Source organism: Solanum lycopersicum, chromosome 2 (genome assembly GCF_036512215.1).
Source record: "Solanum lycopersicum chromosome 2, SLM_r2.1".
In the NCBI taxonomy this organism is placed as follows: Eukaryota; Viridiplantae; Streptophyta; class Magnoliopsida; order Solanales; family Solanaceae; genus Solanum; species Solanum lycopersicum.
The window spans coordinates 62,165,478-62,181,971 of NC_090801.1; the positions used below are offsets into that span (position 1 = coordinate 62,165,478).

Consider the following 16,494-nt stretch of genomic DNA (forward strand, 5'->3'; position numbering starts at 1 on the left):
TAACACTAATCAAACACGTAATAACAACTAGCTAGTCTATTGTGTACATTTTTTTATTTATTTTTTTGCATGTGCTTAGGGGTTGGTACATATTTGAAAATAGGAAATTCAGTTTCACAAATTTATTAATTTATGTGCATTTATCTTGAATCTTCGTTGAACTAGATTAGGCTGCCACCATGTACTTAAATTTTTAAATTTTCATCTCACTAACTCATAAGTATTAATTGTACAACGGCTGCGTCTGCTAGACCAAATGCCAAACAATATAATATTTTTATATTTTCATGTTTGTTAGTTATCTGTTGGATACTGTCAACATCCTGCCTATGACAATACTCGTAAAGAAGTTTGGATACTATGAATCAAAATACTTATAATTTGAACATGACGCTTCAATAATTAACGACTAATTTCTTTTTTTATACAAGTCGACAATCGAATTACTAGACATTAATCCATTCGATGGACAGGTAATAACTTTTTTTTTCTTGGTCAAAGCAGTTGAAGTTTACCGAGATATATACGATATGTAATTTAAAATTCCAAATATGTTTGGTACAATATCAAATTAAAAAAACAGTCAATCTAACTTATTTTTTTTAAAAAAAAATATAAATCTAATTTGTTCTACAAGTGCGCAACACATATTTGTAAGTCAACATTGAGTATCCACCCAACAGTTCATTTGGGTCCATAAATTTTGAATCACTAAATAAAATCGGATAAAATTTATATTAGTCGTGTGAAGCATTAAGTTAAAAAAAATAATCCAATTAATAGCAAGCGTAGTGGAAGAAACTATAAAAACATGTAAACCACGTGTTGTTTGAATCGAAGGAATTTAGAAGTACGATTAATTTAAAATATTTTTCATTCATTTTCAAGTGTTAGATTATTTTGAATAAATAGAAATGCACGCTAACATTTATTATTTTATCGCTCATGACCTGTTTTAAATATTGTTTAAGTAGTCTCCTTAATAGTCTCAAATAACTAACTTAGCCATTAAAAGGACATATTCATCGATAATTTGTGGTTCACCACTAAATGCTAAATACCCCCCAAGTTATTTTCTAATCAAGTTGACACATTAATGATAACATATCATATCTTTTTTAATAGTAAAAGTGAAAGAGATAAAGTACTCAAAAATAGGTGGAAAGTTGAGTAAAGTTCATGTCATGTACTTATTTAATAATAATAAAGTACTACACTAGTCTTGTTTGCATTAATTCCTAATTATAGTAGATTAATTTCTGCAATTAGGACTTATGAATGAATGGTGGTGGTACAAATGCACTAAATTTTAATTAGTCTTATGTGTAATGGAGATTGAACTAATAATTACTACTAAATTTTCCAAATATTTGGTACGGGCAAGGGGGTTAGTGGTATTATTGCGGATATATAGTATGGCCACGACCAAAAACAGGACCTTATAATTAGCTTAAATAAAATGTTATAATTAATCCACCATTAGTGTTTGTCATTAGTTATTTGATTAATATGACTACGAAAGTTCTAGGAATAAATGGTATATAATTATAAATATATATAATATCATCAGACTTCTACAATTAGGGATTAATAGACTTACGGCCGGCTGATTTTCTAATCAAGTAATATTTTGGGATAATTAAGCAAAATAATCATTACGTGATCTAATCTACACTGGATTTAACCTAATTATAATTAGTTAAACATGCCCATCATATCTTTTTGGTGATCTAACTCTTCAAATATTTCTCAAACAGGGTTAAAAGACTTATGACTTTCTAATTACCTAATTGCCCCCCCCCCCCCCCACCCTTAAGGTATTATATTGGGATAATTAAGAAGAAAAAGTTTATAGAGACACATACAAAATTAGTAAGGCAACTTAATAGTTATTGGTTTGGAGGGAGAACACAAATTTTATTTATTTGTTTATTATATTTACGTGGTATTGTTATGTGAGAGTTATTCGATTTTTTTTTTCTATAATTTTTTTTCTCTTGATTGAGACTCGATTAAGTTAAATTTTTTGACGATTGTTCAATGTAAATTCAGAAATTTGAAGGTCACTATGTTGGGATCCCAAAGCTTTGATTTTTTTTTCTAAATTGTTATAAATCTACAAGTGAAAAAATGATGAAGCAAACAACCTGAGTAACCTTATTTTGTGTGTAATATTGGTGAATAAATAGTTTACAAATAATTATACAGAATATACACATCATTCACACACCATACACTTTTTTGTTGGTTTCTCACCCACCCGGTGTTCGGAGTTTACATTGAAACTCTGACTAAATTTAGATCGCGCTCTGCAAGGTTCATTCGGGAGCAGCGCTTCCAACATAATTTTCTCCATACTCAGAACTCGAACTCGAACTCGAACCATACACCATACACTACTACGCTATATACACAATTGATATATAATGTAAAAGGGTGTATATTTATGGTATAATAGTGCATTACGGTATATACACACTACAACACTACTATATGTCATATTATATTATAGAGCAACTTTAACATATAGCAAACACAAAATTCGTATTTGTATGTTACAGTTATAGTTCGCATAATTGCATTTTATAGCAAACATGATATGAGTATTTCGCTATACATCTATACAAAAGAAGCTACCCTATTTCGCTATACATATATACAAAAGAAAAAATTGTATAATTCATCGCTCCTCTTCAGATCTATATAATTTTGTTGGGCAGACTAGTTGTATAAATTGTTGGCAGCCTCTCAATTGTATAAATCGTGATAACCTCTCAATTCAATTTTATGTGTTTTGTATATATGTATAAAATTTGAATTTACATACAATTGAATCGAAATAAATCGTTTGTATATAGAATATCTCTCTCTCTCTCTCTCCCTCGCTTTATACAAACATAAAATATGCAATGTATTTTGTATAATTTGTATTTGTATAAAGCGAGAAAGAAAGAACGGAAAAGAGAACTGGGCAAGGGTATATTTGTATTGTATAATTACGAGTATATAAGACGAAGATATATGTATTTGCATGTGTCTATACAATTTTTTCTCGTTTTATACAAATAAAGCCGCAATTTATACTGATTGTATAAAGTGAGAGAGGCGAGCGACAGAGGGAGAAGCGAGCAAGAGAGGGAGAGGAAGAGTGGCGAGCAAGAGTTTTAAGGGAAAAGAGCTAGGCGACTAGCAAACAGTTTGCTATATATGGCACAAATAAATTAAAGTATCATTGTAACATTTTATTTTAATTAATAATTGGTCATTATATATACCATTTCCCCTATACTATTATATTAACTTAAAAAATAGGATGACAAAGAAATAAAAGAGGTTTCTACGATGATTCTGGCTTAAGAAGAAGAAAAAACTGAAGTGGTGGCTGACTCCCATTAATAGGGTGGATTACATCGATCCATTTTTCTTATAAATAAAATAGGCTACAACGGTGCAAAATACAGTTGTAACTTTACCCTAATATTTTCATGTCTAATTGATTGAAAAATTAGATGAATAGGTAAATATATACTAGTTAATTGATTAATATCATTATAAGTTAATTAAATTATTAATTATTAATCACTAATAACTTACCATCATAATTACGTAACCTACGTCTAGATTTTGTATAATTCATCTCTAGACTCTAATCTCTTATATAGATCCAAAATCTGTAATTCTTACCCTTAATTGTATATAATTATTCTGTTAATACGTTTGATTTGTAAAAGTTTTGAAAAATTGCCAAATGTATGAAAATAAAATTTATATATACTTAGAATGTTTGTATATTAACAAGCTGATTATACAAATGAAAATATCACTAACAAATAAAATTATAATTATGAAACATAATTATGCAAATTGTAGCTAAAGGGATGGAGTATTGATTTAATATTTTTGCTATTTATAGAGTAAGTTTAGTTAAGTTGGGCGGTTCCTCTTTTTTTAACATTTATTTGAAACATTGGGCCGGGTAAGCAATGTAGTCCCCCCTCTGAAAGCTTATAGGCCAGACCCGAACTTATTATAAGCCATCGTTAGGAACTAATCTCGCGCATCAGATTAGTGTATCATGTATAAAATGTATATCAGATTAGTGTATCATGCATAAAATGTAATGTATCTTACTTAACAATTAATGTATCTCGCGCATCAGATTAATATATCATCGCTTATATTATTGTATCAGTTTGAAGGATTTCAATAATAATAAACTTATAAGGGACAAATAATAATTTTACCTTAAAAGCATGTGATTTCTGTCGTTTACCCAAATTTTAATCGACCTTGCTTTAACATTTTTATGTATTTTCAACCCGCCCATGCCAACTCTAGTCAGAGTACTGGTTTTGGGCTAAATCAGAGGAACTTCATGGGCCATGGCAGCATAATCCAAATTTGGGCTGAGGCCCAGATTCCCAGATCCAACTTCTTTTTTTTTTTTTGAACAAATTACATAAATAACATACTTTTAAGACTAAAAGTTTCTAATGATCAAAATCCCTCAAAAAATATACAAAAATACGGATACATAATAGGGCTGATTCAATAAAAAAGTGGCGAATACATTATATATTTTTTCACATTTTTGTATCCGTCTTATTTTTTGTCACATTTTTTGTATCCACCTCGTTTTTACATTTTTGTATCCGCCTCATTTTTTATCACATTTTTCTATTCGCCTATTTTTTTATTACATTTTTGTATCCGCCTATTTTTTTATTACATTTTTGTATCCGCCTCTTTTTTTGTCACATTTTTGTATCCGCCTCATTTTTTATCACATTTTTGTATCCACTAATTTTTTGTTACATTTTTGTATCCGCCTCATTTTTTGTCACATTTTTGTATCCGCCTCATTTTTTATCACATTTTTGTATCCGCCTCATTTTTTGTCACATTTTTGTATCCGCCTCATTTTTTATCACATTTTTGTATCCGCCTATTTTTTGTTACATTTTTGTATCCGCCTCATTTTTTATCACATTTTTGTATCCGCCTATTTTTTTGTTACATTTTTGTATCCGCCTCATTTTTTGTCACATTTTTGTATCCGCCTTATTCGACTTTAAAATGAAAAATTTTAGGTATTTTAAAAACTAATAGGAGATAAGGGTAATAAGTGAACTTAAAGGAGGGATTTTTATCATTTTTCCTTTTCTATTTGAAAAAATAATAATATTGTATTTATATATGTTATTCTTTGACCTATCTTCGAAATATATATGTTGTATTTCAAAGAAAAATGCATCTCAAAGTCGATTCCATTTTCATTATAACATTTCCTCATGACAAAAAAATATGCAATACTTTTATTCAAAAATCTTATAGCTCAATTAATTGATTATCTGAACCTTCATTTAACTTTAACTGATGACGATTTAATTTCTATTCAAAATTAAAAAGCTGTATAGCTTAGGAGCTAAGAATTGCTAGAAAGCGATGGGGTTGAGGAAATGAAGTTGAAACTGAGAGCAAAAGAGGAAGATAATTTTTTATTTATTTTTAATGTGTGTCTTTGATAGTAATTGTGAAAGAAAGAAAACAAATGCATCAACATTGATTTTGTTGCATTGAAATATTTCACCCTTTATTTTAATTTTGGATTTGAGTCTTTGATATTTTAGTACGGATAAAATTTTATTAGGAACATCACTTTTAAATGAACATTGCAATTTGTGATCATGATTTAGTCGGAAATCTCGATGTATCAAATATTTTAAGATGATGAATACACTATTATAAAAAAGATAATCTTAAGTATAAATTTAATTTGTTCAACATTTGGTTTTTTATTACTAAAAACGTTAAAATCTTACTAATGTAGATCCGAAATTAATTCATATATATATATAGCCTATGTAAAAAGATAAATATTTTATAACATCACCTAAAGAGTCATCATCGCATTATATAATATTCTAAATGTAGATTCATGTATTTATATTTTAATAACTTTTTTAAAATATAATATTATTATTCATAATCCTGAGAGAAAGACATGAATTCACGTGAAGTTAAAATTTCGTTATTTCTCTTTAAATAAATCTCTAAACTTAAATATAACGGGTGAGAAAAAAAAGTATTACAAAAAGTAGCATAAATTTAGGGAAATTTCGAGAGTTTTGATTTGTAGGGGAGTTGCGGTAAAGGACCGTCCTTTTCTGCCAAATCGGCAACTTCCTCCTATTTATTCTTATCCATCAAAATTGTAATATTTTTTTGTGTTGATGTTAAGGTAACAACAACATCACCTGCTCTTCTTCTTTTCCATGCAACAACAACAACAATCTTGTTTGTCTCTTTGTATTCTGCAAATTATGAAACCCAGAAAATACCAAATATCAATATTTTGTACTGATGCATTTAAATATAATTAGGGACAGGGTTTAATGAAATTCATGGGTTCAAATAAATTTATTAGTTTTTTTTATATATTTTATAATTTTTTATTAGAGATAACGAATGTATAAATATTTTTTCAATCTATGTTTGAAATTTTTGAGATACATTTAAGTTATACTAAGATGTTATTATCTTAAATTTATTTTATTAATAATTTTCTACTCTTTTCAGTCTATGTAGCACTATTTTGTGGATCTAATGCTGATTGACATTTTTTTAAAGCTAGTGCCATGTAAGTCGGAAATGTGTAGAAAGTTACTTATAAAATAAGTTAATGAGGTAATAAGACTTTAGTATAGTATAAGTGTGTTTTCAAAATTTTGAGCATAAGTTGAGAGGATACTTGTGCATTTTCTCTGTTTATTAAAAAAATAAATAAATATATGTTTGTCAGACATATGAATTACCAAACAAATTTAATTTAGAACATCTAAATTCTTAATGTTGGCTCCACCTCTGTAAGCAATTGTTACATTGTACTGGAGTTATATATAGATGATATACTATTGAATTTGAATATTAAATTATTATAATATCTTCATCGGAAAAATATTTAATTTAATAAATTTTCTGTATATATTTATGTTGAATTAATAATATATATATTTTCATATTTTTTGAATATTAAATTATTATAACATCTTCATCTGAAAAATATTCAATTTAATAAATTTTTGGTATTTATTTATGTTAAATTAATAATATATACATCTTCGTATCAAAGAATTAAAACTTATGTTATAAGGCATAACAATCACCTGTTCATACTATTCTTTATTAATTTATAAATAGAAGATGGTTTGCATCCATTTCTAAACTACAATATTTTTACTTTCTTTTCATAAAATTTAAGTGTACTTTTAAAACCGTTTAAAATTAATCAAAATTTAAAATACACTTATATTTATTCATGATTACACTCGTTTTAGGAAACGTTTGTGAGGGACTTTTAAAAAATAATTTTTATTATTTTTTATACCGTTAAAAAATTAAATTAACGCAGTTATTGATTGATCTAAAAATTTCAAATATAAAGAGAGAAAAAAAATGTCTGTCTTATTTATTTGAACTTATTCGCGCCTAGTTTCATTTTAATTAGGAAAACAAAGGTCTTCAAATTAGTTTCATGTTCACTTGTTCGTCCACGAAACTTATTGTGCAATGGTTGACTTTCAATTTAATCATATAATTTTACCCGTCGAAGATAATATATTTTAGATTTCTTCGTATATATCTATACATATATATGTATATAATTATTATCAAAAGGTTAAGTTGAACAATTTACATATTATACAATTAAAATATTTAATATTTATGTCAAATTAATTTTTTTAAGTAGAAAAAATCGTTATTTGAAGAATATATTTAAAATTGAAAAAATTACTGAAACTTTCAATCGATCAATGAATAAGAAAAAACAAATATAAAACAAGATACAATTATTAGGAGTAAATTTAAATCTTTTACCTTGCCGATCATATTATATTTGTCATATTAAATTAATATAATTTCTATGACGACATCATTGACCTAATAGTTTCATTAATATTAATTGACAACCCATAATGAATTAAATCAATAATGTTTGTGCAATCATTTCTTTGGTAATACTTCAAATGTTCAATTAATTTAGTGATAAATTTAGAGGGACCATATATTATAGTTTTAGGTTGGGAAAAATTCAACCTTATAATTGAGTTCCTCGAAGAATTCGAATAAATCAAAATAGAAGGTCAAAAAGTATATATCAAGAGGAATAACCACAAAAGGAAAAAAGATACTAACTAATTTGTTTGAACATTTCCCATTATTTGCTCTATGATCACGATATACACCATCACATTACACCATAGAAATAATTATTAACGATAATTATTTCACTAATTATCATAATTCATTTATCACTAAATATTTTTAATAGTGATTACTATTTTCTGTAAATGTCCTATAACAGTGGATCTTATAACAATTAATGATTGTCAGTTAAAAATTAATACTTTTTATTAATATATATATATATTTATAATCGCCAAAATTATTTTTATTTCACTTACACCATATAAATATGGTCAATGTTTGATTTGCTAACTAATTTTAATAATGCTTTTTATAGTATATAATAAGATTTAAGTGTGGGGAACTTTTTGTCATTAGCAAACAAAACAATTTAATTTAATTTGGTAAGGCGAGATTTTAATTAACTACTAATGGGTGATATATTTGGATCATTTAGCAAGGTTCAAATTCATGGAAACATCATAAATATATATACTATCGACTACAAGAGATAATTACAATTTACAAGCGGAAAAGGGAAATTACTAACATCATTTCTAGCGATGTTACAAACGTAATATTTTGTTATACACACTATTAGTATACCTAATGCAGATTTTTATTTAAATACAAATAACTTTGATGTCTAGACTTTTTTAATTTGAAATAAAATAAAAAATATTAATTTTAAAATTAAATTTTTGAATGGTCGAAAGAAAGAAATACGAAAAAATGATAAAAAGACGATGAGACTTCCTATTAAAGCTTAAGATCGATAAGTATTAAACTTTTTTTATAAGATTGACACTGTTATGTTGCTAATTGGTTAAATTCAACATCCATATATAAATCACATTAATAAAAAGTGCTAAAGTTTTTATCGACACTAATTAAGTGTTGTTAGATTTATTATCGCTAAAAACTTTATATATATACATATAAAAATTGTTAATTGCACTAAAAATACATCTCTAATGACAATTATGCTATCATCACTAATTAATTACTGTTAAAAATTATTTTGATCTAATAATTTTTAATTCTTATACAATTTGTTCTATTTGTGCGACTTACAATGTTTCACCAAAAAAGGGACCCATTCTTATATCATTTGGTCCATTAAATTTTTATTTCATTCTTATGAGATAAAAATCAGACTAATTAAATGTCCAACTTGCTTATGATTGATTTTCATAACTAATCCAATTTGTTTGCCATTGATGACATAGTTATTTAGACGTACATTGCTAAAAATAAAAAAAATTAGTGACGGATAGTCTTTTGTAGTTAAATAACAATAATTTTATGTTATTTTTGCTTAATTATAAATTAATGATAAATTTTAAATAGATTACTTATCAAATTTTAATCTGACACAATTATTAAAATAAAAATAACTAATATACCATTTTATTCTTATTAATTAATAGAGTGTGAAATATTTTACTCGCTTAAAATTAACTCAATTTAAATGAATTAAAAATATAATAGAAAGAAAAAAAGTTATAACTTCTTAAATAAATAAAACGGATAAGTAAAAATAAACAAGATAATTAATGTAGTTATATTTTCTAAATAGTGGTTGGACCAATGAAAATCAAATAATCATTGGAAACAAAAATGTAGTACTAGTAGTTTCCCAAATATAGTTTGCGTGTGAGAATTATTTTTCTCTACAATAGGAAAAAAAATATGAAAATGAAAATAAAAAAAGATTAGCATTATTACATTACATGAAAGGATAGGAACGAATTTAACGTATTCTCCAAATATATAAAATAGGATTAAATTGTCGGGAAGATTCCGCAGACACCTTTTTAAATACCTAAAATACCCTTCCTCTCTTCCTTCATCATCATCCACCATCTGTCTTTTACAAAAACGCGTACTCTTCTTCGCCTTTTGGCCCCACACGTTTTCTTCTCTCTTCTTCCTTTGTTTGCAAATTCAGAGGGTTTTTCCTTTAGTTTTTACCCTGTACTGCCACCTCACTCCACCTCTCCGTTTTCTTACAATTCAAGATTCTGTTTTTTTTTTCTTGATCCCATATAAAGATTTCATCTTTTTTCTTTAATTGGGTGATTTGGGTAAAATCTTGTTTTGTTTTGTTGCTCATGGCGTATCAGATGAGTCCAGGTGGGAGTAGTAGTGGTGGGGGGTCAGGTTCGCCGTTTACGGGTCGGGGCCCATATGGGGTTGGGGATACGACGTATACGAAGGTTTTTGTTGGTGGGTTGGCTTGGGAGACGAAGAGTGAATCACTCCGCAGTTATTTTGAACAGTTTGGGGATATTATTGAAGCGGTTGTTATTACTGATAAACATACTGGACGCTCTAAAGGCTATGGCTTTGTGAGTTTTTCTTCTTCTTCTTCTTTAATTATGATGATCAGTTTAGTTTTTTGCTCAGATCAGTATTATTGTTGAACGATTTGTTCTTTGCGTTGTTTTGATGACTGAAAGACTGTTACTTTGATAGTTTAGTGCGGGTGTTTTCTTGTGCAATTTTTTGGGGGTGTGTACTGTTGTGGTTGATGAGCTGGCCGTGTTGAATTTTATTATGTGCATGTTATCTGGCAATAATAGCTACAAGGAAGAAGTCATGCATAGCGTGGCACTCCAGGGCCTCTCCTTTTGTGTGTAAATTGGGTAGTAATTTAGTGATACTATATTGATTAGCATTAATTAAGAATAATATTTGTGTTAAGAGAAATTTACAGTTCCAAAATACGTTCTCCATTAGTTTGGGTGGACAGAGTTACCGAGTGGAATTGGTTAGTCTGAGTGGACAGAGTTTCCGAGTGGAATTGGTTGAGGCTTGCGAAAGTTGGCCTGAACAAGTCATAAAAAAAATACATTCTCAATTCTATGTCCAACAACTGGAGTATTTGCCTTTTTTATGGTGACAGTATACATGCTTGATGATGTTCAAAATCCAATTTTTCTGATCATAATTTGTCATGATTGCTTGATGATGTTCAAAATCCAATTTTTCTGATCATAATTTGTCATGATTTGATTTTATGCTGATTAGTTTACTGTGGAAATTAGGTTACGTTCCATGATCCGGAAGCTGCATGGAGGGCTTGCACCAATCCTAATCCAATCATTGATGGTAGAAGGGCTAATTGCAACCTGGCTTCACTTGGGAGACCTCAAGGACTTTTACCTTATGGTAATGTATTATATTCTCTTTAATAATGTATGATTTTGCTAATTAGTTGTTGTTTCTCCTTTTCTTTTCCTCCCTTTTTTGCACCTTAAGCTTAGGCATTCATGTGGGGGATAGCTGGGAAAAGTCTGTCAGTTGATCTTTGTGATATCTTTATTTCTCTTCTCCCACATGACTAAACAAAGGTATAAGGGAAGGCGCATAGCTAGGAAGACTGAAGTTAAATCTGATTTTACAGAGAGTGATAGGAGAGCCAGCAATAACGTTAATTTTTGATAGCTTGTATAAACCTTGTTTCAAGATATGTCTTTTTCTTTTGGTATTGCTGAGCTGGTCTACTGGCTTGCAGATATGTTATAATGTAACGAGTAGTGCTAATAATAATCCCTATAAAGATATATAACAACGGTAATTCTAATAATAACCCGAATAAAGATACACTTAGCATATTTGGTGCACCATCAACATTTGACTATTACCAATTATCTTTCTTATCCCTTCAATTTTTTGTTCTTGTAGGACGTTTGAGATCTTCAATGCCTTATCTGGGGAATCCACAGGCCTCAAGGGGTATGTATATGGGGAGCCCCTATTACCAGCTACCAGTTCCTTACAGTTATCAGCCTGGATTCTCATATCCTCCATATAGGTTAGTCATGACTTCTCAAGCAGAGTATCAAACCCTGCTGTGCTGATATACTTGGCAAATTTAGTAGGCCAAAGATATATATACAGTTCTTTTTTCTTGGGTGGAAGGAACATATTTTAAAATCTAGCACGGTATATATTTGTTGTCTTACTTTATCTTAAAATTACCCTGTAACTTTATAGACTTGTGAAATAGCACTGTAATCTCACATCATCATCTTTATCACCTCAACTGTCCTGTATTGCAAATTAATTTTATGACTGAAGAAGGGGAGCGATGGATCTTTTCTCTTTAACAAGCATGCTCCCCCAAACAAAAATTGAAGTTGTGAATGCAGTAAAACAAATTTTTTCCTAAAAATAAATAAATAATAAGACATGTTTCTCCTGTGACAATGTCTTTTGTTGATACATCTGCCTACATCTATACATTTGTATCTTGATGTTCCTGTGGTTCTTTGGATATTGATTAGAATTTGTGGTATCAGATATATTTAAGAAATGCTCATGAATATGTCAGTACTATCTAAAATATGTCACTGTTCTCATTGATTATACCTAATTTTCTTTCATTATTGAATGACATATTGTTAGGTTTCCTGCATATGGGCCAGACTATGTTTACCCGCAGGTACGTCTACTTTGCATAGTTGGATGTTTAGTAGCATACTTTCTATTCTTCATTCTTTTCTTCCTTACAAGGATTTTTATTGCTTAATTTGAGTAAGGCTAGTGGACATGATTTTTTGCACCATTCGCTATTCATGGATGTGAATATTTTATGCTTCATTTCCATTAATGTCCATCTCTTTTGCCTTTACATTTCATTCAGATGTATGGGATACCAAGTACTGTTGGCACAAACACATTACAGTTTGGCCAACTTGGTGCGCAGCCGGGCAGTCCTGCGTATGCGTATCGCGGTCATTTGATGACTGGTCCTCATATGGTGCAATATCAGAGACCTAATGCTAGTGGAGCTATGACAGACAATGTTCCTTTGATGCAACTACCTTATCATTCAGGTACCACTTTTGTAAGAGTTATCTCCTGTATCTGTGTGCAATTAGAAAGTGTCTTTGGTCTCTGTTTCTTCATTTGATGTTTGTATATGCAAATGTCTTTTTTCGACACAAAACGAAAATAATGTTCATTTTAGCACCGATTCACTTAGTTGAAGGGTCTAACAAGGTGTGTTGAGGGATGAATTCGGCCTTTGTTTAAGGGAGCAAACATACTTGTGTATTGATCTGAACAACTAGAGTGTTTCAATTTGAACGATGACGCCTCCAAAATGTATGGCACAAGATTTTCTGTCCCAAATGTGGTTTTTTTAATCATTATGATCTCTATTAGTCTATTATGTGGTTGTGTCAAAGTAAAATAGTTATGTTATCTTTTTGCAGTGAAGGTGCTTGATTACCCCATTTCTTCAGGCATCACTATGCCGTCTCCTCGTCAGCCACAGACTGCAGTACAAGCTCGTCCACCACAATTCACTCAGAGCAGTGGCTCTGACCAAATGGCAGGTTGAATGGTTTAACTGGATGTATCATGGTAAGGAAATCATGAATTTTCATTATATCTTGCTTTGATGTGGATTTTACCTTGAAAATTTACACATGCTTATTTATGTTATTCTGATGTTGATTCAGTCGCAGGATGAATTCAAGGAATTGGCTCGCTGTTATTTGTGTGGTAAGACTTGGAACATGACCTTGAACGTCAGATGGGGAGGCAAACAGAGGTACTTATTGTCTGTTGGATTGGATTTTCATTAGTGGTCTCTCTCTAATGACTGCTTATTCTGAACTATATACACTGCATGGTTTAACCGCCAATGTCATTTGTTAAGGTTTATTTGCATTCGTGTTTCAGGTCTTTCAAAGTCATGACCACCAAGAACTCGAGGGAATCACTTGTAAAATACCAAGAAGTTCAGATAACCATATCAGAAATGAGGTAGTGCCTGGACTGCTCTTTCGCAGTCTGTATGGACAATCCTGCCAGGACTTCAAGTCACTCATTCGTTAAAGTATATAATTGAACTGATTGTGAAAGATGGTTTCCGCAATCATATTTAGTAGAATCAACATATGATTCTTTAAATAGGCCTGGGTCATCCTGGTCTGTAGGTGCACACTTCTCTTTAATGTCCATAAGACGTGTCTTTTATATGTTTTTCTTTTCTCTGTTTTGATCTCCTTAGGGTTAGGGGATCAATATCCAGGTCTTCATCTCCATCTATGAACTGCTATTTTCTTAGGGACCTTCTCCGTTTTGTCACTTTTTATGTTCTTTTTTTCCCGATATATGTCCAGTGTGTTTGTATAGGAACCAAGTCTCTCACCTTATCCTCTCCCTTATTAGAACGAGAAAGTAAAGGAGGACGAAAGGAAGGAAAGCAGGGCTACTTTGAAGGACTGGACAAGACCTCGTATGATTATATGAGCCATGTGCGCAAAACACAGGTTTTGGTTCGAGAATATGGATGCTACTCAATGTAGTTGCATAATACTCTTGTAGCCAACCTTCAGTTGGTACCCGTTTCTGTGCGTGAATAATAGCTAGTAATAGTGTCTTGTCTTGGTCAGGTTCCTTGTGAACCAATATCAGTGGATGCCTATTCATTCTAGATAGTCATTTTTCTATGCCTGTTCTTCATGTCCAGCAAAATTGTCGTCATTGTTGAAGGGAACAATTACATTCTCAAGTCTTAACGTCAATAGCAGAATTACTTGTTGGTAAGTGTAGCTGCAGTACCTAATCAACTAAAGCTACCTTAGCCACTATTGCTGAGATCTTCAGTGTTAACGCCATTTTCTCGCACATACCTGTAAAAAAAATACTTGATTTAAAACACAGAATGATTTCCGGTATAATTTGTTAAGAATTCGAAGCTCTTACAAGTGATTTTCCAGCATGCTACTACCTTACAAGTGAAATCTCTCATCATATAGAGCTGGAGTTCAGAATCTGCTATTGGTTTACGAAGAAAACAAAATTTCCCTTGTGATCTACAGTCTATTATGCTAGAATTTTGACACAATTTGAAAATCAAAATCCCTAGTGTAATGTTTATAGCGGTAGGCGTGTTCGCACTCCGGGACACAATTATGAAAATTTTAACTTTCATAACATGGTTGTGGAGCTAAAACAAAAGGTATTATGGGTCAAATAATTTTTTTCATTATTTCACGTATGTACTATTCATGAGACAACAAGTTCTATGTTTAACTTTGCTCCACTCGTGGTAACTGCTTTAAAACTTGGATCATTATCTCGAGCATATCTATACAAGTTCAAATTTCATTATTCGTTACTTCGTAAGGAGATGAGTAACAAAGTTAGTATAGTTCAGATATATTTAAATTATAGTACACCACGTAACTCAATTTTAAAACCAGAAAGCTATGTTTTGTTTGCTCTTTTATTTAATGTGGATTTTATACAAGTCTCACAATGTTAAAAGATAATTACATTTTATCCAATTCTTTTTACTTTCAGATGGAAAAATAACTTAAATATACTACTTTAAGTTTCTTATTCTCTAATTTTCCCTACTTTTTAAAAAATTACTTAAATCCCTTTTTTATTTTGTAACTGTAATCTTGTAGATACGTAACACTCTCCTTCACAAGTACACTCAATCATCCGACACCTTTTTCTCCATAACTACAATCAATAAATCTTTTCAATTACACTAAATAACTAATTTGAATTTCAAATTGTTTCTTACTCAGTCAAACACATTTCAAACACTAATATGCAATTTTGAATTTCAAAATTTAACTTTCTGAAATCTGTTTGATACATCATCTTCTTTTTTGATACTTTTTTTTCTTCTTATTCCATTGTCAGTTTTTAACTTTGATATTTATTTTTGTTCATCGTTTATCTGTCTCATACATATGGATCCTGGTGCAAACCGAAAGATATATGATTCTGATGAAGAAGGTTGGAAAGAAAATAGAAAAAAGTCTTTGCATGATCCTTTGAATTCGAAGAAGGAGTCAAACAATGATGTTCTTGAATCCTCTAAATCAAAGGAGTCAAACAAAGATGTTCTGATTTTTTAGTTTTTATTCATGTATCATTTAACTTTATAATTCAAATTCTGCATTTTTGTATAGATTGTGAGGTATATGTTGCTGCATTTGCTGAGTATCTGAATGACCAAATCAAAGTATCATTTGTTTATTTTCTTCCTGAATATCTATACAAAAGATATGGAACATTATTGTGAAGTTATAGCGGCGAGAAGACCAAGAATGGTGACGTTAGTGAGAATGATGATCCACCAAAATCTAAGGGCGTATTCACACCACAACCAGAAGAAGATTTGATTCACGTAGAGTAGTATATGTGCATAAACAATGTTTAGTGTGTTTTTCCTCGTTTTGGCAATTTCATTAAAGTTTTATTGTGTTTTGCTACATTATGGAACAAATATTTTTGTTTTTAAAAAGTTAGATTTCAGATATATTA

General features: G+C 30.0%; 1 protein-coding gene across 4 annotated transcripts; it reads left to right on the top strand.

The window, feature by feature from the left end:
• Positions 1-9,790: 9,790 nt before the first annotated feature.
• On the top strand, positions 9,791-14,807 carry LOC101267474 (uncharacterized). 4 transcript variants are annotated; one of them, XM_069293773.1, is made up of 9 exons: positions 10,038-10,538; positions 11,238-11,361; positions 11,878-12,007; positions 12,601-12,637; positions 12,839-13,031; positions 13,181-13,302; positions 13,413-13,563; positions 13,662-13,753; positions 13,885-14,807. In XM_069293773.1, the coding sequence occupies exons 1-6, from the start codon at positions 10,302-10,304 to the stop codon at positions 13,204-13,206; spliced, it is 747 nt and encodes a 248-aa protein (XP_069149874.1). In that variant the 5' UTR covers positions 10,038-10,301; the 3' UTR covers positions 13,207-13,302; positions 13,413-13,563; positions 13,662-13,753; positions 13,885-14,807. The 4 variants fall into 4 exon arrangements, with proteins under 4 accessions (XP_069149872.1, XP_069149873.1, XP_069149874.1 ...); XM_069293774.1 differs by having other exon boundaries at positions 13,668-13,753; XM_069293771.1 differs by lacking the exon at positions 13,181-13,302 and having other exon boundaries at positions 9,791-10,538.
• Positions 14,808-16,494: the final 1,687 nt, after the last annotated feature.